The sequence below is a fragment of the Notamacropus eugenii genome, chromosome 2, assembly GCF_028372415.1.
Source record: "Notamacropus eugenii isolate mMacEug1 chromosome 2, mMacEug1.pri_v2, whole genome shotgun sequence".
Taxonomy (NCBI): domain Eukaryota; kingdom Metazoa; phylum Chordata; class Mammalia; order Diprotodontia; family Macropodidae; genus Notamacropus; species Notamacropus eugenii.
Window position 1 is genome coordinate 341,812,837 of NC_092873.1, and position 25,144 is coordinate 341,837,980.

The window sequence follows — 25,144 nt, forward strand, 5'->3', positions numbered from 1 at the left end:
TGTTTGTCTTAGTCCATTCTAATACTTTCAATTATTCATGAAATAAAGTATGATTATTAACCACTTCAAAAACATTAGATGACTCCGTAATCTTTCTATAACTTTTGTACTCTACTCTTTTCATGAAAGGGAAGAGAACAGACTCTACAAACTATAAACTAAGATCCTTGGCAAAGCTTTAGAATGCCTCATGAAAGGTACAGTCTGAGCAGGTTTAGAAAAGGAAGCCATAATCACCAACGACCACGTTGGCTACATCAAAAACAATTCACGCCACACTGACCAAGCCTATTTTAAGTCATCAGACTGGCAGGACCATGGGAATGTTGTAAATATAGATTTCAAAAAGATATCTGACAACGTATTTCTTAAGCTAACCTGTGAACAAACTAAAGAGAACTTGACCGGATGATAGCACAGTTAAATGAATTTGGAACTTTTTGGTTAACAAACCCAAAGAAAAGTCATTAATGTCAAATCCTGGAGGGAGGTCTCTTCTAGTGACATGCCCCAGAGAACTGTCCTTGGTACTGTTATTTAACATTGATCAATAACTTAGATGAAGGCAGAGATTGTATACTTATAAAATTTGAAGATGACAGAAAACTAGAAGGAATAAAAACATGCTGGATACTGTCAGTATCAAAAAAATTCAACAGAAGGGAATAATGAGCCTCATTAAACAGGATGCAATTTAATAGCATGAAAAAATAAGCAAATGAGATCTCAGGCTATATTAAGATAGGCCTAATATCCAGGACCCAGGAGGTGACAGCCCCACCTGGCCTGTTCTAGAACAGCATGGTCAGTTTTTTGTTCCATATTTTGGAAAGTAGAGTGTCCAGAGGAGGGGAACCTAACATGGTAAAGGGCCTGTAGACCATGCCATAAAAAGAAAATGGGAATGATTAGAACAGAAGATAAAATTCAAGTATGATAGGAAGAAGGTAGAACAGGATTTGTTGTCATTTTTTATTCATATACAACTCTCCACAATCCCATTTGGGGTTTCCTTGGCAGAGATTCTGGAGTGATTTGCCATGTCCTTCCCCGGCTCGTTTTACAGATGAGTAACTGAGGCACATAGGGGTAAGTGATTTGCCCAGGGTCACACAGTTAGTTAGTGTCTGAGACCAGATTTCAATTGTGAAAGATGAGTCTTCCTGACTCAGATGTCTTTAAATATATGTTATCTATAAAGTCACCACACGGAAGAAAGATGTGTTCTTTACACCAGAGAAAGCAGAACTAAGCATTAGGGGTGAAAGTTACAGAAAGATAAATTCAACTCATCCTAAGCAATGTGGATGGCTCAGGAGGTAGTGGCAAAGCTGGAAGTCCAACTGTTGGGGGGCATGTAGTATACAGGTTGGACCAGATGGCTTTTGAGGTCCCCTTCAATGAAGTGACCTTGCCATGGAAGATGACATTGTCTCTGCAGTCCCTTTCTCTGACCCATCAGAACCTCCATTTGGAAGGGCCCAGGCCAGTTCTATTCACTTCTTTATTCTTCCCTGAGCTCCATTCTTGGTTCTCCCTCCACTACACCTGCTCACCCCTTCCTTTCCTACCAGATTTTCAGCTTCCTTTTATGCGTTATGTTCTCCCATAAGCTCCATATCTTTATTTTTGCTTGCATTTATATTCTCAGGGCTTAGCACAATGCCTGACACACATTAAGTGCTTAATCAATACTGAAGAGGCTTTATTATACTGTCACTTGAAAAACATGACTCACCTGGACATTAAACTGGAGAACTAGCTACTTGGTTCAGATCAGAGAGCTGAAGATTGACGCCTTGGGCAGATCAGTGTATCTTCCATCACCTAGGACTATTCTTTGGGGTACACTTGACTATCTACTTCCTGAGAGGACTGAAGGCAGGATGAATAATGAAAAGGTGGATCTACTGAATCTTAGAGCTCTGTGCTATGAATTTCTGGTTCGTCTCTTTTTTAAGCAGAAAAATATCAAGAAACTTATAGAAGCATTTCAAGGGTTGAAAGTAAATTCTTTGAATTTGCAACAGAAGAGGCTAAGGAATTAATTTTTAAAACTTCTGAAATACAATGCTCATCAGAGTCTGATTCTAAAGGAACTCCTTGAACACTCTTGAATCTTAACAAATTCTTCAAAACCACCAACCAAATGAAAAAGCAAAGAATCAAGCTGTATAAGATCATAAAATTCTTGCCTTATAGGAAATTTGAGCCAGGGTTACTACATAACCAGGCAAACAATACTACTGAAATTGAATGTAGTTTTGAGAAACTGCCTTCTCTGGAAAGTTTGGAAGGGGGAAAAGATTAACTTCCGTGGCCAATACTGTAATCTGCCCGAGTTGCAATCTTCAAGGCCAGGAGTTAAGTCAGAAGACTTAGTTACACAACATTCCAAAGGTAAACATCATTCCAAAGTAACACAGTTCAAGAAATAGAAATGATCACAAATTCTTGCTGCTTAATTATGGAATCAATACTCTATTGCAGGCTGTAACAGGGAAGTTGTCAAAGATCAGTTATAGACAAGGTAATTTATCAAAGATGCAGAATGTCAAGTTTGCTGTTGGACAATAGCTGTCACCTTGGGGTCTTTTTAAGGACAGAGCAATAATTTCCCCATACCTCCTCAATGTTTTGCTCTATTAAGAAAGTTATTAGGTTATTGAGGATTTCAAATATCATGTGAAACCAGTAAATCTCTATGAGTGTTCATTTTCTTTTCTAGATTATATAAGTGGACAAGGGTTGGTCAGGTGTGTGCACTAAGTTAAACATTAATTAATATGATGAACACCCAGAAGGAAGGGTGGCTTACATACCAACCTGCATAATGAGGGGAGAACCAATCCAGATCAGAAATGGGGTCAGAGGAGTGGGTCAGAGCTTCTGTGCAAACTAAAGTGGGTTTAGACCTGTGAATGGCTCCTGTATTTCCAATCTGGGCAAGACAGACAGATCTAGTCTTTTTTTTTTTTTCATTTTAAGTGTATTCTTAGTATTGTAAATGTAAAAGATGTTAAAGAATATATGTACATACATATACATACATAGGTATACATATATATGTGTGTATATACACACACACACACACACACACACACACACATATGAAATGAACGAATTCATTAAGGAATAGTTTTGTTTTGTTTTAGGTGATGCAAAGGAATCATTTGTTCAAATGTTACCTTACACTGTGACTTAAAATTTTTGTAGAAATAATGTCTGACCCTTGAGGTAAATAAATGAATTTCAAGAGAAAGAGAGACACACAGAGATAGAAAGGCTCAGACTAGGAAAAGGACAGAAAATTTGAGCAACTGCTATCCAAGCCTCACCTGCAGTTTTGAGATCTCCTTCTTTATCAGAAAGCTGACTTGATCCCGATCATTCCTGGAGTAATAGAGGCGGCACCAAGAAGGCTGTCCATCCCTCCCAGCTCGTCCAGACTCTTGGTAATACCCAGCCATTGACTTGGCAATATTCCAGTGGGCAACAAATCTGCAGGACCCAGAGTAAAATGGAGAAATGAAGAGCTGAGAGGAGGGGTGACCCGAATTTGTAATTGTTCTCCCTGCTTCAAGTCTCTCCTCATTCCAATCAACCCTCCTCTCAGCTGCTACCCTGGCTTTCCTAAAGCACTGGCTGGATCGTGTGCCTTCTTCTTACTCATAGCATAAAATATAAAACGCTCTGTTTGGTATTTAGAACCCTTCACAACCCAGGTCCTTCCTGTCTTTCCAGTATATTATATTTTGTTCTTCTCCATGACCTTTCTAATACAGCTACACCAGCATACTAGCTATTCTTTGAACATGACAACCCCTCGCCACTTTGCACTTTGGCACTGGCTGTGACCTCCACACTTGGAATGCTGTCCCTTGTGGTTTCTTTCAGGACTCAAGACCCAGCTCAAACCCTAGCTTCTGCAGGAGCCCTCTCCCAACGGTCCTCCCCACTGTCCGCACCTTCCCTCGAAGATTATTCTACATGTAGTTAACACTATAAATCTTGAATGTAGTTGTTTGTGTGCTGTCTCCCCCATTAGAACAGAAGCTCCTTAAGGGTGAGGACTGTGTTTTTGCTTTTTCTTTGTATTCCTAGGGCTTAGCACAGTGCTTGGATTGGTAAATAGTTAATAAATGCTTGCTGACTATTCCCAACACTGCAAGTCTCTCTCATCAATCCTGAGGCTGACAGATAGGAAAGGAGGGTGAATGTCATACAAGAGGGGGTAAGGGTCTTGGTGCAAGGAGAGAATAGGTACCTGTACCTATCAGTAGGTTTCAATGCCATATAGCAGCCTAACCTGAAGTCCATAAGAGCTATTCATCAGGGAACTTTAACAACGTCAGTATACATGTGGGAACAAAGTCAAGATACTAATCCCCTTTAACCTTCAGTCCAAAATGTTTCCCAGTACTGAGGTTCATGGCTGGGAATCAAGTATTAAGAACTATTTTCAAATGTAGACTTAAGAAAGCTAACATTTACCCTATAACTCTCTGGATGATCAGGAAATAGTAAAGAGAAAATTGTAAGTTCTTTACTCCCAACTACCTCAATTACTTAATGCCACCAACATCTACTAACTGCCTGCGTGTCTAGTTATTTAGTAGAAAAGTATCCACAAAGAGTGGGTGGTATGTGAGGGGAAGAGTCATGTAAGAGAGCACACGGTATTCAAGCTTAGTTACATTGGGCTCAGTGTTCTACCCCTTCCCTGGTGATCGAGAAGTCCTGCCTTCTTTATTCAACCACAATACAGTACTTCAAGCAGCGCAGTGGAAAAAAACAGACCCCTCTGAACTCCCCAAGGAGCTGCACCTCTTTCTGACACTAGAGGGAGAACACCAACCAGCTCCCTTTGGTAAGATACTACATGGCCAGCCCTTGGACAGACCCATAGGACTCACTCAGCCATTTAAGCCAGAATAACTACCCACCTGACATTTGCTTTGTCCACTCCCATCCCAAAACTGATAGTTGCAACAATGACAGGAACCTTCTCCTCCATCCACTCATTTTGCACTAACATTCTGTCTTCAGCCTTGAGCCCTGCAGAAGGATCAAAGGAAAGTGAGAGCTCTGAAAGAAGGAGCACAAAGTTCTTCGGGTGCTATTTGAGATTCCTGTCCCTGTGAGTGTCCCAGGGATTCTGAAATATTAACCAGTTGCTATGATAAGGGACACAGAGGAGACTATGAAAATCATACCCACAGATCTCATTTTAAACCTTACTTTAGCCCCAGTTCCTTCCGTCTGAGACTTTTAAGCCCAGTTCTCTGGCTTTTTCTGAAGGCAAAAAGATAACATATGACATGACTACCAGAAGGCAGGGAGGACCAGGTGAGTTCCATTAAGGGGGTTCTGAAAATGCAAAAGATTGATCTGTGGCCCCCTGTACCTGCATGATAAGCTTTGGCTTTTATACCCCTGGAGCTGAGCTCTGTCGCCACCTGTTCACAGGCCTCTCGCGTCCTACAGTACACTATGCCACAGCCAGGAAAAGCCTGCATGAGACAGAGACCAAGCTGTAATCAGCATTAAAAGGAATAAAATGACCATGGCTGCCATAGGCTTTTTCCCTTGATAGTTCCTACAATCTTTTCAAGGCTATATGTGTAAGCAAGCAATCGATGTTAGCAGAGGCCATTCTGATTTAGGATGCAACAGGAGAAAAAAAAAGGTGAACCTAAGCCTTCTAATTTCACCATCCCATTCTTTCTCATCATTCAGATTTTGAAAGTTCCCACAAAGCAGTAGGGTCTAGTATTTCACCCTTCAAGGGAGAATCTAGAATAAAGAAAACAAGAATAAAGGAAAACTCTAGAAAACAAAAATTCATGCATTCTATAAGGTTTTAAGAAGCTTTGCTCCTGCCAGCCAAGAAAGCTAAAAAGGAAAAACAGCCTTAGGAAATCAATTTTCATCTGTGGAATCCAGAGTGCAAGACCTATAGGCAATCTTCCAAAGATCTGGTAGTTTCCCTTTATCCTGTTAAGAATCATTTACCCCTGTGTTGTTTTTCTGCCCAAGTGCCTTCAGGGAGAAGTCCTTGAGGTTTCCATAGGGATCACCAAGCAGGTCCTTGAACTGTACATCATAGAAGAGGTTGGCCCGGAAACAGGGTGTCTTGAAGATGGCAACTGGCTGTCGCAACTTCAGGGCAGTGACCACATCCTCCTGAACTTGCTGGGTAGCTGTGGCTGTCAAAGCTACACAAGGGGCATGGGGTATTTGTTTCCTCAGAGTGCCCAGTCGGAGATAATCAGGTCGGAAGTCATGTCCCCATTGGGAGACACAATGAGCCTCATCTACCACCAGGTAGGAGAGAAGGTGTCGAGATACCAATGAGTTCAGAATGGGTTGAAAGGAAGCAGAGGCTGCCATTTCAGGAGTGATATATAATAGCTTAGTCTGTGGCTTTTCTTTCTCCAGGTCCGTTATAATTTTCTTTCTCTCCTGAGCAGATAATTTGGAGTTCAGAGAGCATACATGCACTTTCAGGGCCAACAAGTGGTCTACCTGGTCCTGAATAAAGAGAAAGGCAAATTCTGCTCTTAGGACTCAATAACTCACATGAATCCCCAAGAGTATTCTCCAGCTCTAATCAGCTCTTTCAGTTTATGAGACACCTTTACTTTATGAAAGGGTACAAGTTTCCCCTCCTACCACTAATATACTCAATTGGCTGTGCTCATGATTCAAATTTTGTAAAGGGAGAAAAAACATTACTTTTATGGCATTGATGTCCTGATGCCCTTTCTAAGGTGACCAAGATCAAAATGGGAGAAAAACTCAAGAAGTAAAGCTGTAGGGAAAGGTCAAGGGTTGAGTGGGGTGAAAGAACAGCACAAAGCTACATGGGCTCACCCATGCTAGGCAGAGACTTCTCTCCATCCCAGATGGACCATGCCACATGTAAACAGAAGACAGGAAAGCTCAGGCTTTTTAAGATCTAACTGAAATGCCTCCTTCCAGCATCCTAGACCAAGCAGAGGATCCCAGCTCAGTGTACCACTACTACATATTCAAACAAAACTGGAAAGTGAGCTAAGAGAAGGCTAAGGAGAAATAAAAGACACTCTTAGTTCCATACATGGAGTTCAATATGGTCTCATGTTGCCACCCTTCTACCATATCTATTCTCCATACATGAAAATGGGAACTCTCAAGTAGGAGGGAGAATTCTTTTTCTCTCTGAATTTTTTTTTTTACTGTGAATTTAATCATGAACATAATCATTTCAAGATCCACAAAACATGGAAATGGATTGTTTAGGAGACAATTTCTGTTGCAACCAGTGGCTTAAAAAAAAAAAGTAGTTAGTTATAAAATTCAGTTCATTTTTTTCAGTTGTGTCTGACTCTTCATGACCCTGTTTGGGGTTTTCTTGACAAAGATATTGGAGTGGTTTGCCATGGCTCTCTCCAGATCATTTTACAGAAATTCAGGAAAACAGAGTTAAGTTATTTGCCCAGGATCTACTAAGCTACTAAGTGTCTGAGACAGGAACTGAACTCATAAAGATGAGTCTTCTTGACTCTAGGCCCACTACTCTATCAGCTGCGCAGTCACCTGACTCATCTCCTTGAGTTCAAATCTGGTCTCAGACACTTACTATATGACCCTGGGCAAGTCATGTTTGCCTCAGTTTCCTCATTTGTAAAATGAGCTGAAGAAGGAAATAGCAAATCACTCTTGCATCTTTGCCAAGAAAACCCTAAAGAGTTGGACACAAAAACGACCGAACAAAAAATTACCTTATTTATATCTCGTTTTGCCCTTCTCCTCCACCCCCACCTATCCATTTTTTAAAAATGTTTTATTGATGCTCTTTTTCTTCATGTCTCTTACTATCAGTGTACTAAGTCACTTTCCCTTGCCTTGGAACAAACACAAACAAAACAAACCAAAACGTGGCCATGTTGGAGATGTATATTTTGTTCTGTCCCTCTAGTGTATCATTTCACTGCCAAGAGGTGAAAAGTATGTTTCATCTTCGGTCTTCTAAAGGAGGAAAAGTTCCTCAAGAAGGGAAATTGAAGGTAAACTGCCCTAATTAGCCCATTTGAGTTGTGAACAGTTAAAACATTCAAACAGATGAAGACGATCCTAAGCCAGCATTTTCTAATTTCTTTTTTTCCGTGACACACCTATGACCTTACCAGGATCCTGACAACACCAAAGGTTTTTTCCACCCATTCTCCCTATCTCTAACCCATCCCAAGCATTCTTTTTCCTCTTTATCATGATCATTAGTACCTCATTTGCCTGTTCAAAAACTGAGTATGGAGAACAGGGAAATATAACATTGTTGAAATATACCAAAGATACCTTCATGACACATCTAAGTTTCATGATACACCAGCTGTACAAACTGTAGTTGACTCCTTGGTCTGTAAAAACTGATAACTACTAATACAGAAAGCAAGACAGGCAAATCAGAGAAAACAAGAAGGGAAAAACCAAAAAAAGGAAATGAAACTTCCACCTGGACAATCTTCCCCTTTTTTGGGTTTCATTCCTCCACTACCACCAAGTCTCACCTGAATCAGGGCAATAAGAGGAGAGATCACAATGGTGATACCTGCTGTCAACAATGCAGGAAGCTGGTAGCATAAGGATTTCCCTGCCCCTGTGGGCATGCACACGAACACATCCTTTTCACCTGTGAAAACAATAGTCTTTTACCCTTTTTATCATTTGGGGAAGAGAACTCCTTGAGGACAGGATCGGGAGATCCTCTGGTCTGGCACCACTGAACATTTTCACATGCAACAAGAGTAATAGCTGACAATTATACAGCCACTTTAGGGTCTACATGTTGCTGTCCATCACATATCTCATTTGGAAGTAGTAGTAAGTTGGGTTTTTTTAAGATAACTCTTCGAAGATTGAGCAAATATTACTATCTCCCTCTTACAGATAAGCAAACCTAGGCTGTGAGAGGTTGTAACCCCTTAACCTTTCTGATACTGACAGACACTAAAACAGAAAAGTCCAAACAAACTGGGCTGTGGATGGTTGGATAGAACATCCATTAAAGTAAAAAAAAAAAACTAGGGCAAAAGAGGATTGGGCAGGGTTGGCATGGGGATGCCCAACTGTGATGTTTCCTCTGGGGTGGCAGCCATTTCTAAATGCTTCTATATTAATAATTCTGCTTAGCTTTGCACTTAACTCACGATATCCATCTTACATCATTTCAAAAGTTAGCACTGTTATTCCCTCCTTTCCCTTTATGGGGATGCTTGATCTTATGATATTTGAGAGGCATACCAGCAAGTGAAAACTGAAAGTAGTGATTCTGGCACCTAACATACGAAACTAAAACAAAACCAAAACCAAAGAGTGGGAGAATATCTGCTTTTGGGTTCACTTGAGATGCAACTCTACTATAAGAAGCATGAACCAGGTCACTTGTTGTGGCTATGTTATCTAGGATCTAGACTAAGAGGACAGGCCTACAACAGGTTTGCTTTCCAGACTTAGAGGTGTTAAATTTCAAGGGAAGGGAAAGTTCACTGCAAGGAAGAAGCACTGTTAGCACAACTTCACAGGATGGTCTCCCTGAGGTTTCACCAAGATTGGTAGTAGGTTACCTTTAACCACTGCCATGGTGGCACTCTCCTGCAAGGTGGTCTTAAATGAGTCAAACCCAAAGATCTTCTTAAGCGTATTCCTGACACGTTGTTCGGGACCAGAGGAGAGAGAAGAGTAAAGGCAGGCACTCATCTTAAACAGGTAGCCAAAAGTTAAGGCAAAAATGAAGATAGAATGAGTGCATGAGAACCCCCCTCTACTTCTCTCTTCATTATGTCACTTCATGTGTCATAACAATCCCAAACTACACTTTCCTAGATAACCAGCATTTCTTCCACTCTCATCTTCTTAGGAAAACTCAATCACAGAAGTAAAAATTCAATCCACATTTCTCCCTCAGGTCATGTTCTCTAAGCACAAGGCAAAAAAAAAAATCAGACACAAATCTTTAGTGATTATTCCGGAGGCCTGGGGGTAGTTTGTTCAGGGTTCTCTCTGGCAGGATCTGGTAGTCCCCACTCCCACTGTGGGAAGAGAGGAGCTAATAGCAGTCACAAGAGCAGTCCAGAAGAATATCCACCCACCTAACAGGATAGGAACCTGTCTAGACCCTCATGTCTAGACAGCCCTCCCCCTTTCCCTTCAACCATTCTTCTAATTATACCATTATATATTATATCATGTTGTGTTATATAATGTTAAGCTGTATTATGTTGCACTGTATTATATATTATACTATGTTATACTACGTATCGTATAAAGTTACATATGTCATGTAACACTAATAAATGTTACAATGTTATGTTACATTGTATTATCTCACATTCCGCCCCTCTCTCCTCTCCACCCGGGGCCCCAGCCCTCCTTCCCCCAAGACCCTGCCCCTTTATTCCGTACCATCCCCCCGACCCTATTCCTCTTCTCTACAGCAGCCTGACCATTCTCCTTCAACTTCTCCCTCATGCCACTGTTCTCCTCCGAACGCTGCACTTAAAGACACACACACAAGGACACAAGTGCAGACATGCAGAGGCACACGCAGCCCTCCCACTTTCTGCTCCTCTCCTTTCCAAAGGCATCCATCTCCTCCCTAGCGCCCTACTCGTTGGGCCCCCAGCCCAGGATATCGGTGCGGGCAGGGCCCCGCTGCAGACCGCGAGCCGCTCGGGAGCCCCGCGGCCCAGAGACCTCAAGCGCCAGACGAGCCAATCTCCGCGCAGCTCGCCCCGCTCCTTAACGCGGATTCCCACGTCGTACGATGATGGCGTCACGGGGCTGCGTGGGGAGGGGAGGACGAGGGGAGGTGGGGGCGGGAACAAGGAAGGAGCTGGCGCTTTGGATTGGCTTCTCATCCGAGGCAAAAGGTCGGGGAGGAAGGAAGTGAGGGTGTCGTTGGGCTTCCGGTAGGAAGAGCGCGCTTCCTCGAAATAGCGAGAGTGGCGTCATCAGGGAGCGCCGGCGCGCCGGGAAGGAGGAAGATGGCTGGCAAGAAGAACGTTCTGTCGTCGCTGGCCGTTTACGCAGAGGATTCGGAGCCCGAGTCGGACAGCGAGGCTGGAGTGGAGACGGCTGGGAGCGCGACCGCGGCGGGTAAGGCTTGGGGCGGGCGCGGAGCCCATAGCAGAGCCCGCCCCCCAGGGAGAAAAGGAAGGGAAAGAGAGAGAAGGGGGCCGGTGGGGAAGGAGGCGGAGCCTTCCCTCCTGCGCCCGCAGAGCCCCGGGCCCCAGGAGCCGAGGCCGAGCCCCGACCCCGAGGCCTGCGAGGCGCCCACGGCTGTTGCTGTATTCGCCAGGGCTCTAACCTCGGACGGCTCTAGTTTTGCCAGACATCCGACGGCAGGGGGGGCGGCATGATGGCGGCATGATGGGCACTGCGATTTCGTTCCCATTTCCATCTCTTTGTGTTGAGGTGAGAACCTTAGGGAAGCGACATGGGCCTCTGACGATTCATTAAGACTGAGCCCGTTTGTGACTAGGGAACTCCTGCCAAAGTCAGTCAGGACCCAGAATTGAGAAGGTAGTCTTTGGCCTCGTCTGCTGTATTACTTATTCCCATAACTCAATTATAAACCTTAGGACAGAGTCTGGGCCTTTAGCTCCTTCTGCGAGGGTGGAGTGACTGGGAAGGAGACTTAGGCCCCCTTGACCTGCAGAGCCGCTTCCAGCCGCCCACATCACTGCTGGTCATATTTATGCTTTCCCCATCCCCACTCATTTTTCTTTCTTCCTCTGGGTTAGAGGAAAAAGGTGGCTTAGTGTCTGAAGCCTATGGAGATGATGATTTTTCTCGACTTGAGGGAGATGAAGCTGGTTATGAGGAAGAGGATGAAGAAAACAGCAGACAATCGGTAGGTACTAATGTTTTATGATCCAAAGTTGCCCATAGCCATCACATTCTGCTTGCTGGAAACTCCTTTTCTAAGATGAACCCATAGCATTTCCTTCTCATGGCTCCTTAAAGCTTATTTTTTCCCCCATTAAGTGAAGATACTGGGTTAAATTTCAGTGGTGGCGTTGCTTGTGCCCACCCCTCCCCAATTCAGGCTTAACTTTGAGTCAAACTTGTTAAGCAAGATAAGGGGAGATTGTAATGGGACAGGCCCGACCACTGTATTCAGCCCAGCTATCTAGAGACATTTAGTGTTGGATTAGTCTTCCCTTTTTATACAATCCATTCCATTTCCAGTCATGCTTCAGTTTCTGTCATCATGATACTGTCTCCGAAGTCAACTCTTTATTATCTTTCTGTTCTTAGGGACTTATAATTTTTAAGTTTGCAGAGATTATTTCATTTGATCCTTATCACATATCTGTGAGGTAGCTGCTTTTATTGCCCCAACTTTACAGATGAGGAGGCTAAGGCTGGAGAAGGTCGTGACTTTTTTCAAATCACACAGCTATTATGTTTTGGAGTTCCGCTTTTTAACCCAGATCTCTCTGACTCCCAAGTCTGCTGCTCTTTCCACTGTGCCATGTTGCCTAGCTTTCAAATCAAATCTTTAATTTCTAATTTAAAAATCTAGGGAGATATTTTATTTCCAAATACTTGAATTTACTACCTTACCTGTTTAACCGTGCTATTGACAGTTTGCTTAGTAACTTCGTTAACATCACCTTTTTGACCCTTACTCTTACTTGAACCTGAAGCACAATCAGAACTGGAAATTAAAAAAGTTTGATATTCCTTCTCTAACTCAGCTATAACGAAGCAATTCTAAAGTAATATGAGCTCAACTGACAAGATGAGTGAGTGAACTCTTAAACCTCTAGCTGGAAGTAAGCAGTTCAGTTACCTAGCCTGAGTCCCTCCACCAATAATGGTCCCTCCCTGACTGTGTGCCCCAAAGCTAAATAAAGAGAAGAGCAGCTGAGTCAAAACCGGATAGAAAACTGTCCAACTTTACCAGCTTCTGATTTGGGTATTCACAATACTGTGTTTTAGGTGGTAATATGAGTTGGGCCAGCTAGGTAGTGCAGAGGATACAGCACCGAGCCTGTAGTCAGGAAGATCTGAGTTCAAGTCCAGCCTCAGATACTTATTAGATTTGTGACCCTGGCAAGTCACTGAACCCCTGTTTTCCTCAGTTCATGGTCTGTAAAATGGGAACACACTGGAGAAGGAAATGGCAAACCACTCCAGTATCTTTGTCAAGAAAGACCAGTGGACAAGTCCATGGGGTAAGATAAAGAATCAGACACGATTAAAGGACTGAACAACAGCAACAGATAGGAATTGCTGGAATGTTAGATATGTCAGTAAAATGCTAGAATAAAAATTCTAAGACAAATTTTTGAAAAAGAAAATTTGCATAATCTGCTGCATTGGCTCTCCCCTTCAAATGCCTTGCTTATTCCCATTTGTCCTGATAATCAAGAGTTGTCTGTAGTTGTGAAGTGCTGCATGTTGTTTTCTACTCCACTCAAGTAGATACTTGCTTAACTAACAGCTATTTTGTAATTATTGTATCATATTCATTTGCTTATAGTTTTCATTTCATTTCTACTAAGTTTTGTTGTTGGTTAAGCCACTTGATTTTCTGGTCTGAACGTGGATATTACCAGATGTAATTGTATTTGGATATGTATTTCCAATAAATATGGTTCCTTTTTATTATTATTTTTCAAGCTCCTGAGGATTGGTACTATGCCTTCGATTTTTAAATGTGTGTATTGAAATAAAATCCCTTTGTGTATAGGCATCTTAAAGAATAGTTGGCAAATGTTAATGAGAGTTTAGTTTGTTAAAGTCCTCTTGTGTAGTATTTGTCTCAACACCTGGATTGTTGTCTTTGTCTAAGATTATTTGCAAAGTATGGCTCTGAAGAAGGCAAGTTTAGGTGAAGCCTTGTGGATTTTGTCCAAGCGTTTAGCTGGTATTCTTTGCTATGTGTGCTCGGAGTATCCTCCTTTTGGTGGGAACTGAAGCAGCAACTGTGCTGACCCAAAAGGTGTATTGTCTGTTCTTACCACTAATCTATGAAAACGCTATCACTGGCTGAGCCCTCGGATATATGTCTGACAACTGGTCACTTTGTATTTGTGTTACTGGTACATGCTTGGAACAGTCTCCTGCCCACATAGCTGTTTCTGCATGGTTCCTCTCTTGAGGAACAAAGCTAAGTAGGTTGGATCAGTGATGGACCTATGTAGAAAGGGGAGCACTCACCAAACAAGAAGGCAAGAGATTGTGGTGTGAACACCTGGTTCTGCCTTTGATTGTTGATGTTAACTAACCATTCTATGCCTCAGACTTACTACGTCTTGTGCTGCTGTTCTTTTAGTTGATTGAGGCGTTAGAATTTTAACTGCATTGTGGATCTCATAACAATTTTGCAATGAAAGATGTTATGGTAGGCCCAAGTTGAATGTATTTTTGTAAGAACTAGGTCATAAAATTATAAGTAGCTTCTTGAACTATTAGAAATAATTTAAGTTTTCTAGATAATCCAAAGCTAGTTTTACTTAGTGGGCCAGGTCTTGTGCCTTTCCAAAGCATCTTTCAGCTTTTCTTCATTTCATGTATGTAGTTTTGAATCTCTTGGGTGTTTCTATAGTAACATGGACTTACATCTCTGAGCTACCTCTGTGGGCCTTCAGATACAGATGTTCTTATTATTTAGTATCTTTCTGTCTTCTCTTCTTTATTTAGCTTTGGGTCATGTAGTAGGGGAGGGGCTATTATTGGTGGGGAGACTCAGGCTGGGTAACTGGGCTGTTCATCTCCAGCCCCTAGTTATGCATGTGGGAACCACCAGGCCCGCTCTTTTAAGCTTAATCCTGTAAATTCTTGTCTTGTAGGAAGATGACGATTCAGAGACTGAAAAACCTGAGGCTGATGACCTAAAGGTATTTGGTGTTTGCTGTGGTGGGGTGGCTGGATAAATAAAGCTAACATTATGGCTCAGTGTCTGAGCAGTGTTTTGCCCCACTAACATATACAGTAGAAGAACTTACAAATACTTTGGGACAAAATTGGTTTAATTTGTTTGGTAAGAACACTAGATCAACCTAGGGGCCAAGAATAAGCCTTGAAACAAATTGGACTTCCAGCCTTGGCTTCTGTACCAGAGTTGAACAGCACAGAGTGTAGAGTGATCCCATCTTAGTCCAGCAAACCGTACAGAAATATGCTGTCCTTGGGGTTTGTTGCAGTAGAGTAGGGCAAAAGTTACCTAGTAGTTAAAATATCTGCTAGTGAGCATATTTCTAGGATCCCTTATAAAGATGAGTGTGTTAGGTTGTACATCCTATGTGTTTAGCAGCTTTGTGTTGGCTACATGTCACGTGTCAAAATTATTAGGCACCAAAGAGAAGCCTGTAGAAAGTAGAGCTTACAGAAAAGTGTTTAATCTTAAACTGTGGAGTAGACCAGGTCTCCTTTATCAACAGTTCATCAGCTTGTTAATTAACTCAGTAGCTGGCTGGTTTACAAGTTCCACAAACAGTCTTTAGAAGTATCTACTTGTTACAAAATGATCTTGGTTTTGTTCCTAACCCAACCTTCATATAGAATGTCTAGCCAAACACTAAAAGAGGATACACAGATCAAAGGGATTTGGCACTCCTCTGTACCAGATGCAGAGTATAAATCCTCCTATTGCTGCTTCTGTGAAATGCTTTTAAGCCTCCACCTTGTAGGATATTGTCTTGAAAGCATGACTGTTTGATCATACTTCATCTTTTCCCACTGAAGTCATCCCTAACAACACAAACTTTTCTCCCCTTAGAACCCTTTGGATTCTCTTGCTGTGATTCATTTTTACTGGATAAGGATATTCTGAGTATTAGCAGAAGGATATTCTTTTGTCAATCAGCAGACAAACATTTATTAAGTGCTTACTGTGTGCCAGGCACTGTGGTTCATACTTGGGACACAGAGAAAGGCAAAAACAATCCCTGCCCCAAAGGAGCTCACGTTCACATGTGGAAGACAACTTGTAGATAACTGGGGGCATAGATTTACACGTATAGCTAGATACGTGAGATTTACCTTCAAGGCAGTGAAGAAGAAGTAAGGAAGGAAGTATGTATTAGATATCTGGGACAACCAGTGAAAAGATGTGAAGGCAGCAGGGTGTTGGAGTGTCTTGTGTAAGGAACAGCAAGAAGGTTGGGATTGCTATATTGTATGTAGAGTGAATAGAGGGTAGGTAGGAAAATATAAGAAGACTGGGAATGTGAATAAGTGCCAGGTTATTAAGAGCTTTAAATGCCAAATAGGACTTATATTTGATCCTGGAAGTAATAATTACTAGGGTTCAATAGTGTCAAATGAGATAATATTTGCAAAATACTTAGCATGATTCCTGGCGCTTAAGAAATGTTGTTTCTCCACCCCCCACCCCCCCTTCATGGATCACAGAGGTAATGTGGTAAGATTTCTATTTTAGGAAAATCAGTTTGGCAGCTAACTGGAGAATTATTTGGAATAGGGAGAAACTTAAGATAGGAAGACCACTTAGAAGGCTATTGTAATGGACCAGCTGAGAGATGATGAGGGCCTGAACTTGGATAGTGGCTGTGTGGTCAGAGAGGAAATGTATGAGAGATGTTATGGAGGCAGAAATTTGTAACATTACGTGGGTGGGGTGAGTGAGAGTTGAAGACTCTAAGGATAACACCAAGGTTTGGGGGCAGGGTTATAGGGATGATAGTGGTGCTCTAAAGTAACAGAGATTTAGGACAGGCAGAGATTTAGGGGGAAAGAAGATGAGTTTATTTTAGACTTGTTGAGCTTAAGATGCTTATTTTGAGAAATCAGAAAGGCAGTTGGTGATATTGGGACTGGAGTACAGGTGGGAAGGGAGGGTTTTAAATTTTCATATACATATATACACATATACATATAAGCATACATACATATACTAGGAATCGTCTGCATAGAGATGACAGCTGAATTCACAGGAGGTGATGAGATTGCTATGTAAGATAGAGAGCAGTGGGTCCTTTAACTTTTCTATGACTTGGACTCTTCTGGTAGGCTGATTTCTATGTTGGTTTGTTTTGAAATTTGTAATGAAATAAAATATTCAGTTTTAGTTAGAGATTAGTTCAAATAAAGATGTAATCTTTTCCATTCCAGTTGACCACCCTGCTGAAATCTATCCCTGGACCCAGATTAAGATCACAGTCCTAGACCCTTTACCTTTTATAGAGTAAAAAGAAAAGAGGGACCAGGACAAAGTCTTGGGGAACATCCACAGTCAATGGCCATAACATAGGTGAAAGTGCAGCTGGACAGATAGAAGGAGAACTGGGGAGGGCAGTGTCACAAAAACCTAGGGAGGAGAGAGAGTATCCAGGAGGATGAGGTGATCAACTATGTGAAGTATTATAGAGGTCAAGAAGGAAAAGGATTAAGAAAAGCCATTAGATCGGGCAATTAAGAGATCATCGATAACTTTTAATAGGACAGTTTTGGTTGAATGATGAGGTTGGAAGCCCAGTTGCAGAGATGCTTAGGGTGACTAGCTTTCTCAAAGTGGCTAAACTGCCACAAAAGGAAAGAGAGATACAGAACAGTAGCTATTGGAGATGGTAGAGTCTAGCATGGATTAAGGATAGGGAAGAGGGGGTGAGTGTGGCAGACCCTAGGGTGAAAGCAGATAAAGGTTGAAGATTAGAGGGTGAGGATGAAAGTAGGAGCAGTGATCTGCTGGGGAAAACTAGAAGGGATGTGATCAGGGGCTAATATGGAGGGGTTGGCTTGGGAAAGAGAAGGACCATTTCTTCTCCCAGTATTGGAGTGAAGGAGAAAGTAGTGGAAGAAAATGCATGAATGCTGTGAGGTAGGAGGGAAGGAGGGAGAACTCTTGGCAAGTAGCCTTAATTTTTTTCAGTGAAGTATAAAGCAAAGTCCTCAGCTGAGGGGGTTCCCTAGGGGAAGCTTAAGGAGAAGCAAGGAGATGGACATTTTTTTTTCTCTCGAGTTAAAAAGAGACTAAGTTATCCCTTCCACATTGTAGGGGTTAAGGATATGGTGCCCTGCAGTCTGGAAAATTGGTGTAAAATTTTTTGGCCCTCCCTTCATGCCAGAGAAATTTGAATTATTATACTATTAAAAGATAAAATATGTTGATATTATACAATTTTACATACATATATTATGCATTTCTGAGTTTCTGAACTTTTTCTGTGTCATATGCTGGCCTTTGTGTGTCATGTGCTGCTTCTGCAAAACCCCCCCAAAATTCCCATTTAATTTCTTACGCCAACCCACAGTTGGGTTGGAAGGAGAACCAGGAAGGAGAAAGTCTCAGTGTGGAACAAATAACTATTTCCAGTATTCTCAGAACATGGGAGAATAGAGGCCAAGACTTTCTATAAAACTAGCTTAATCCTTTATAGCAGGGGTTCTTAATTTAGGGCCTGATAACTTGTTTTCAAAAGTATTTTGATAATTATCTTTAAATATAATTTGTTTCCTTTGTAATCCTATGTATTTCGTGCATTTAAAAACATCTTCCTGAGAAGGGGTCCATAGACTTCACCACATTGCCAGAGGTGCCTATGAGTGATCTAATGGGATCTAGAATAACTGTGCTAGCTGAACCTCCCTAAAGCATTTCACATTTTGCGAGGAACTCAGGTCCAAGGAACATTCCTGAACTCATTTAAAATTTTACTAAAGGTAGTGGTACCAAAACAGACTTATATACTTAGGTCTGTAATAAGTCAGACTAGTGTGTGTGTTTGCAGGATAAAGAAGAGCCAACATTTCTTCTTCCGTGTTTGTAGTGAAGAAAAGGGCTCTAGAAGGCTGAGCTATAGCTTTAGAATAAGTTAAAACCCAAGAAACAATTATAATTCATTTTCACAATTATTGTCTTGCCTAATCCTTGGGAAATATGGTTCTAAGTGGTAAGAATATGCAAAAATAAATTAGACATATCTTCTGCCTTGACAGAGCTTATGATCTGGGCCTAAATGTCTATGGGACATCATTTGGAAACATCCTTTAAAGAAGGTGGTGATTCCAGAATGGAGCTCCATCAATGATCACTTTGTGTCGGGCACTATACTAGGTGAGAAATATACAAAGACAAAAAAATGAATCAAGGCCTATTCCCTCAAAGAGCTTACATTTCATCAGGGAGATGTGCACATATAAAAGTCTATAAAGATCAAGTTTAAAAAAATTGAAGGGAACAATGTGAAGCCAGAGCAAGTTTGGGTGGAATGGAATGGCTGGAGGTTGTATAAGGATAAATATTAGGTTTAAGAGAGATGAAGCACAGGGAGAGATCTGGACAGGAGGTTGTGGTCAAGGGAATTTCAGTTCTGAACTACATAGGTGGCTAATTTGATAAGATATGATTTGTCAAGTCTTTTTTTTTTTTAACAAATCAAAATTCTCTTCTTCTCCCTCAACAGTGAAAAAGAAAAACAAACAAAATGCTAAACAAGCATTCAGGGACAAACAAAACAATCCTGCATTGAACATATCCAAACCTTTCTCCTTCTGCACCTCTCCAGAGTCCATCACTTCTAAGTCAGGAGGGGGCAGCATGGGGTCTGTGGAATCATGAGTGGTTCTTGCCTTAACAGAATTCCTAAGACTTTCAAAATTATTTTTACAGTGCTCTTGTATTTGTGTAAATTGTTCTCCTAGTTCTACTCATTTTCATTCTATGTCTTTTTTTTTTTTTAATTTATTTATTTTAGTTTCCAACATTCACTTCCATAAGTTTTAAATTTTCTCCCCCTCTTCCCTTACTCCCCAAGACAGCATGCAATCTGATATGGGCTCTACATGTACATTCCTATTAAACGTAGTTTCATATTGGTCATGTTGTGTAGAAGAATAAGAACAAATGGGAAGAATGAAAATGGGGGGGGGCGAAGAACAGAAAATACTCTGCTTTACTCTGCATTCAGACTCCATAGTTCTTTCTCTGGGTGTGGATGGCATTTTCCATCATGAGTCCTTTGGAACTGGTTTAGTACCTTGCATTGCTAAGAAGGGAAGGTTAAGTCTATCGAAATCAGTCATCAAGCACTATGGCTGTTACTGTGTTCTCCTGGTTCTGCTCACTTCACTCAGCGGTTATTTTCAGTCTTTCCAGCATTTTCTGAAATCCACCTGTTCATCATTTCTTATAGCACAGTAGTATTCCATTTATATACCACAACTTGTTCAGCCATTCTCCAGTTGATGGGAATCCCCTTAATTTCCAGTTCTTGACCACCACCAAAGGAACTACTATAAATATTTTTGTGCATGTTTATGACTGTATCATTTCATATACGCTTTTCCAAGCTTCACTGTAACCATCCCTTCATTTCTTATTACACAGTGGTATTCCATCACATTCATATGCCATAGTTTTTTCATCTGTTCCCCAACTGATGTAAACTCCCTTAAATTTCCAGTTTTTTGCTGTTACACAAGGAGCTGTTATAGCTATTTTTGCCCTTATGAGTCCTTTTCCTCTAAACATCAAATAAGACTATTGGAGTATAGATAGGCCTAGTAATCATATCAGTAGGTCAAAGTGTATGCACTATTTTTTGGCATGGTTCCAAATTGCTTTCTCTAATAGCCATACCAGTTCACAATTCCCCTAACAATGCATCTGTGTGCCTAATTTCCTGAAACATCTTCCACATTTGTCATTTTCTTTTCTTGTCAACTTTACCCATCTGATGGTTTGTGAGGTGGAACGTTAGAGTTACTTTAATTTGTATTTGTAATTTGTATTAATTTGTATTTCTCTAATTAGTCTTTAGGAATATTTTTTAGCTTAGATTTCTTCTATGGAAAACTCCTATTTTTAATAGTCTTTAACCAGTTATTATTTGGAGAATGTTTCTTAAAGACTTGAATCAGTTCCTTATATTTCTTGGAAATGAGGTCCTTATTAGCCAAACTTGTACATTTTTCTCTTTTTTTTTTTTGCATTAGTTTTGTTTGTACAAAAACTTTTCAATTTTATATAATTAAGATTGTCTGTTTTGTCTTTTGTGATCCTTTATGTTTCTTGTTTGATCATGAACTCTTCCCCTATCCATAGAACCTGTGAAGTTCTAAGGTGGAATCAAGGTATAAAGCATGAGAGTTAATGAGGTTGATGAACTGGTAGACCACATTAGTTGAGGAGACGTCCACATAGATAGTGAATTCCTGAAGTGTGGAGGAATTCTGAGATCCAGGTGTGAATTCCTCAGTAAGGGAGGGAAAAGGGAGGGTGTTGACAGATAACTACTAGGATCTACTTAGAGTCATAGAGAGACATAGTGGGCCGAAAGAGAATTTACCAAGTTAAGACCCAGTGGGAGGGGTTGGGGGGGGCGAGGCTGGAAATGGCTTTGAGAATCAGGAAATTGCCATCTCTTTTTCATGCCTGGTGTGTTGAGAAGCACAAAACAAGGCACATTGAGCACTGGAGAAGGGTGGACCGAAATGTTGGGTATTGAGAAAAGCCAGGTTCCCCTGAGTAGAAGAGCAGTTGAAGTATTGGGGAGACATTAAACATGAAGGGCAGTTTGTTAGCAGTAGAACCTTGTTGCAGATAATGCAACAGAAACTGAGGGGCAGGGTGCATAGTGGGAGGAGTATGTCTGAAACAGATGTCTGACGTAGTAGTGCCAGCAGAGGAAAGAGGAAAGGCAGTCTTCAACCCTGAATCTGAATCATAAAGATTCAGAGCATAGAAGGACAAAGTATGCTAGCCAAAAGCAATCATTCACTTTTCCTTGTAAAAAGGGCTAGCTCAGTTTTGGTGTCTAGCTAGTATATGGATTTCTACCTCCTTCCCCCCTTCCTGAGTGGCAGAAATTTCTCCCCATCCCATAATAGTATTTTCCATTCAGCATGGCTCAACCACAGTGTTCCCAGGAGAAATCCCTCCCACTACCACATAGCCTTGATTTCTCTATGTGCTACTAAAGGTGACCAGAACCAATCCAGCTTCTCCTTTCTGCACTGGTTTCTCCTCTGTATGGTAAGCCACATTCCTTTTTATTAATATCACCTTATGTTAACCCACAGTTTCCCAAACTAATTCAGTCATGGCATTGAAATATATTGATGGAACCCATAAGTGCTGGTCCAGGGTACCTGGAGCCATAGAACGTGTCCTGTATAAAAGAAGACAGGAAATTCTGAGAAGAGCTTTTTTTTTTAATACTTAAATATTACTATAGGCACAATTTCGTTTTGAATATATCAGAGAGGAAAATAATTGCTAACCCTAACATTTTTCATGGAGTTTTCCCTATTCTTCCATATAAAAGTTGCAGAAAATCTGATAGCATTTATTTATATGGTGATAAATTTTCTTGTGAATGAGCTAGTATTATTTCAATAAGGCATTACATTTTAAGACTGAATCTCTGAATTGTAGAATATAAGGTTTCATCCATTTTTTTTATCCTCTTTTCAGACATCAGCCAAGCAGAAAGTTTTAGGGCAGAGCAACCCTTAAAAGCAACATGGAAAATCTGCCATAAAGATAAACGTGCTTTAGTCATTGTATTTTTATTTTATTTCTTTTTCCATAGGGGTTTGGTTTTTATTTTTTTCAATGGCTTCTGGAGAAGGGGGATGGTGACCAGGGAAAAGCAGAGGGATCAGGTATTTATAGCTGAAAAAGGATCTTAGGGGTCACCTAGTCCATTTTCCTTTCACAAAGGAGGAAACAGATCCAGAAATGGTGTGTTGTACCCAGAGTTGCAATTAAGAAGTAGCAATCAAGATTCTGTCCTCGATTGTCTGACTTGGTTGCAGCATGCAGCCTCTGTGTGTTCTTAGAAAGTGCCTGGCCCCTGCTTCAGCTCAGATCTTAATATTTTCTCTGGTAGAAGAAGAGTTGGAGATAAAAGGTATATTTTGGAAGTGTGTGCAGGGTAGCAATGAAGCATTGCTGAAACTGGGCCCCAGAGTAGAGCCCTTGATTGGTGGCCATGAGTAGTTTCTGTTCTGTGCTATCCAAGGTGAAGATGAGAGTCACTCAAGTTTCCTTCTCCTGCTTAGTCTTGGGGTCCGGGGCATAGATGACCCTGCAGAACACTATCTGTAATGGCACTTTTGTATCTAGTACAGGCTTCATGCTATCAGTAAGGAGGCTAGCAAAGAGCAGGCATCACAGAATCTGCAATATTGTGGTGGTTGTGACCACCATGCACATGTCTTGGATCGGCTGCTGCTGGCTTTTCTCTGTCCCTTCAGGTTGCACTAGTCCAGGCTCCAAAGTCATCTTCAGCGTGGCCTTGTTCAATATCCCTTTGTTGAAAACTTACTTGTTGATTTTAAGCTCTGCTAATTATATACCCCAAGCCAGACAGATGTATGACCCTAACTGCTTCTGCCTCAAGACTCCCAGATGAATATTTTGTTTATGACACATTTAGTCAGTTTTACCATGGAGAGGCAACGTAGTGTAGAGCATAGAGAACCAGCTTCCAAGGCAGAAGGTTCAAGTCCTTCTTCAGTCCCATACTGTCTGTATAATGTGACCCTGAAGTAACTGAACCCCTCAGAACTCTAGGCTAGTGGTGCCAACATGATAGAAAGGGGACCTGCTACACCTTGTACAAGAATCTCTACATATTGATTTAGGAAACTACATATTAATATTGTCTGTTGTTTCATGTTTTTATTTATCTGTTTAAATCTTTCCTAATTGTTTTTTAATCCTATTCAGCCCCCATTCAGGTTGCTTGCACAGGCCATGTATTTGACACTTCTGTTTCTACGTAGCTCAGAGGTGTTGACCAGCATTGGTAGAGGGAGTTTTCCTCACCCAGCAAGTATAGCTGCTCTCCTTATCTCTCTCTTTGTACTGTAACAACCTTTTTCTAGTGGTTTGGGGCTCATCCCTAAGCATCCTATTTATTGCTACATCTGATTAAAATTTAGCTTCTTGAGAAATGTCACTTAAAAGTATTTACACCTCCCTTCCATGAGGTGGCAGTAACTTTCCTACTTTGACTTTTCAGATTATGCTAAAAACTGTTCTGCCTTATGATTTTCCTTAAATCTTTAACTTTTTTAAAAAATATAACATTAGTAAATAGTTGTCTTTCCCAAAGTATTCATTGTTTTCATTGACTTGCAAATTTCACTTCAATTATTTACCTTTTGCTTTCTTGCTGTACTTAGAGTTAGAAAGACCTGGTTTCTAATCTTCCTTCTAATAAAAACTCCATGGTCACGGACAAATTACTTAACTTCTCTGAATCTACATTTTCTTCATCCATAAAATGAGGATAATACCTGTACTCTCTTTCATTGTTACAAGGAGAAAATATTAATGAGGAGTTTATGTATGTAAAACTCTTTGAAAAATTGTAAATGCTATATAAATGTTAGCTTTGTTATTGAAGATAGAAAAAGCAAAGTTGTACGTAAATTAGTCAACCTGTCTTGAGACTACAAGAGCCTAGTGTTTTGTGTCCATGTGTATACAGTGGTCATTGGATTGCTTCTTTCATTTGGAATGATTATAGTATCACTTCTGATTAAGTGAGTACTATAAGTGATTGCTTGAATCTTCATTCTCATTTGGAAATTTGTCTTAGGGAGTAGATAATATCATACTCCCAAGCAGGGAACTCCATGGAGGATGAGGTTGGGCCCCAGAAAAAAACTTGGAATTTCCACTTGATTAGAATTTCCCAGGCTGTTAGATGAGATACAAACAAGAGAAGCCTGAATGCTTCCTAATGAATTGAGAGTTCATCTGAGCCATTCCATTCACTCACCTTATTAAATAAAATGCTGTCCAGCCAGGTCGAGGCCTTTAGCTATTGTTTGTGTGTCCTGAGGGTATGTACTCTCTTATATATGTTCTTAACTTACTCAGCAGCAAGGGACACTACTGTCTTCAAATAGTCCTCTCCTAAAAATCTCTGAATCAAAGATAGAGATTCTCCTATTCCTTCGTTCAAAAATAACATGAGGGCCTGATACCTCGTTTTATGTACTTTGTGTTTCTACCTTCTGAGCCCATGATGTTCCCTCTGTCTGTTGGATTGCATTCTCAGTGTCCGTGTTTTACCTTGCTTGCCCTGTAACATTTTCCCATGTTTATTTTTTTCTTTATTGCCACAGTTCCTGTGGATGAAGATATTTCCATTAATTTATTGTTCTTGAC

General features: G+C 41.0%; 2 protein-coding genes across 18 annotated transcripts in view; one reads left to right on the top strand and one right to left on the bottom strand.

Moving 5' to 3' along the window:
- The window catches only part of RECQL5 (RecQ like helicase 5), a 36,325-nt gene extending 25,409 nt beyond the window's left edge, over positions 1-10,916 (bottom strand). For 12 of the 13 annotated variants that reach the window (XR_011975092.1, XR_011975091.1, XR_011975093.1 and 9 more), the window contains exons 1-7: positions 10,677-10,916; positions 9,609-9,750; positions 8,553-8,674; positions 6,016-6,534; positions 5,408-5,513; positions 4,947-5,058; positions 3,339-3,501 (exon numbers count right to left, since the gene is read on the bottom strand). Coding sequence is in view for 9 of the 13 variants with exons in the window: in XM_072645700.1 (XP_072501801.1) it covers positions 3,339-3,501; positions 4,947-5,058; positions 5,408-5,513; positions 6,016-6,534; positions 8,553-8,674; positions 9,609-9,750; positions 10,677-10,901 (1,389 nt within the window). In the remaining 4 variants the exon portion in view is untranslated. Of the gene's footprint in view, positions 1-3,338; positions 3,502-4,946; positions 5,059-5,407; positions 5,514-6,015; positions 6,535-8,552; positions 8,675-9,608; positions 9,751-10,446 lie in introns of all 13 variants that reach the window. The other variant, XM_072645704.1, reaches the window with a different exon arrangement.
- A 14-nt stretch (positions 10,917-10,930) lies between these two features.
- The window catches only part of SAP30BP (SAP30 binding protein), a 44,164-nt gene continuing 29,950 nt past the window's right edge, over positions 10,931-25,144 (top strand). For 3 of the 5 annotated variants that reach the window (XM_072645708.1, XM_072645709.1, XM_072645711.1), the window contains exons 1-3: positions 10,931-11,139; positions 11,787-11,896; positions 14,847-14,894. In XM_072645708.1, the coding sequence (XP_072501809.1) occupies positions 11,028-11,139; positions 11,787-11,896; positions 14,847-14,894 (270 nt within the window). In that variant the 5' untranslated portion in view covers positions 10,931-11,027. The remainder of the gene's footprint in view (positions 11,140-11,786; positions 11,897-14,846; positions 14,895-25,144) is intronic. The other 2 variants (XM_072645710.1, XM_072645712.1) reach the window with 1 other exon arrangement.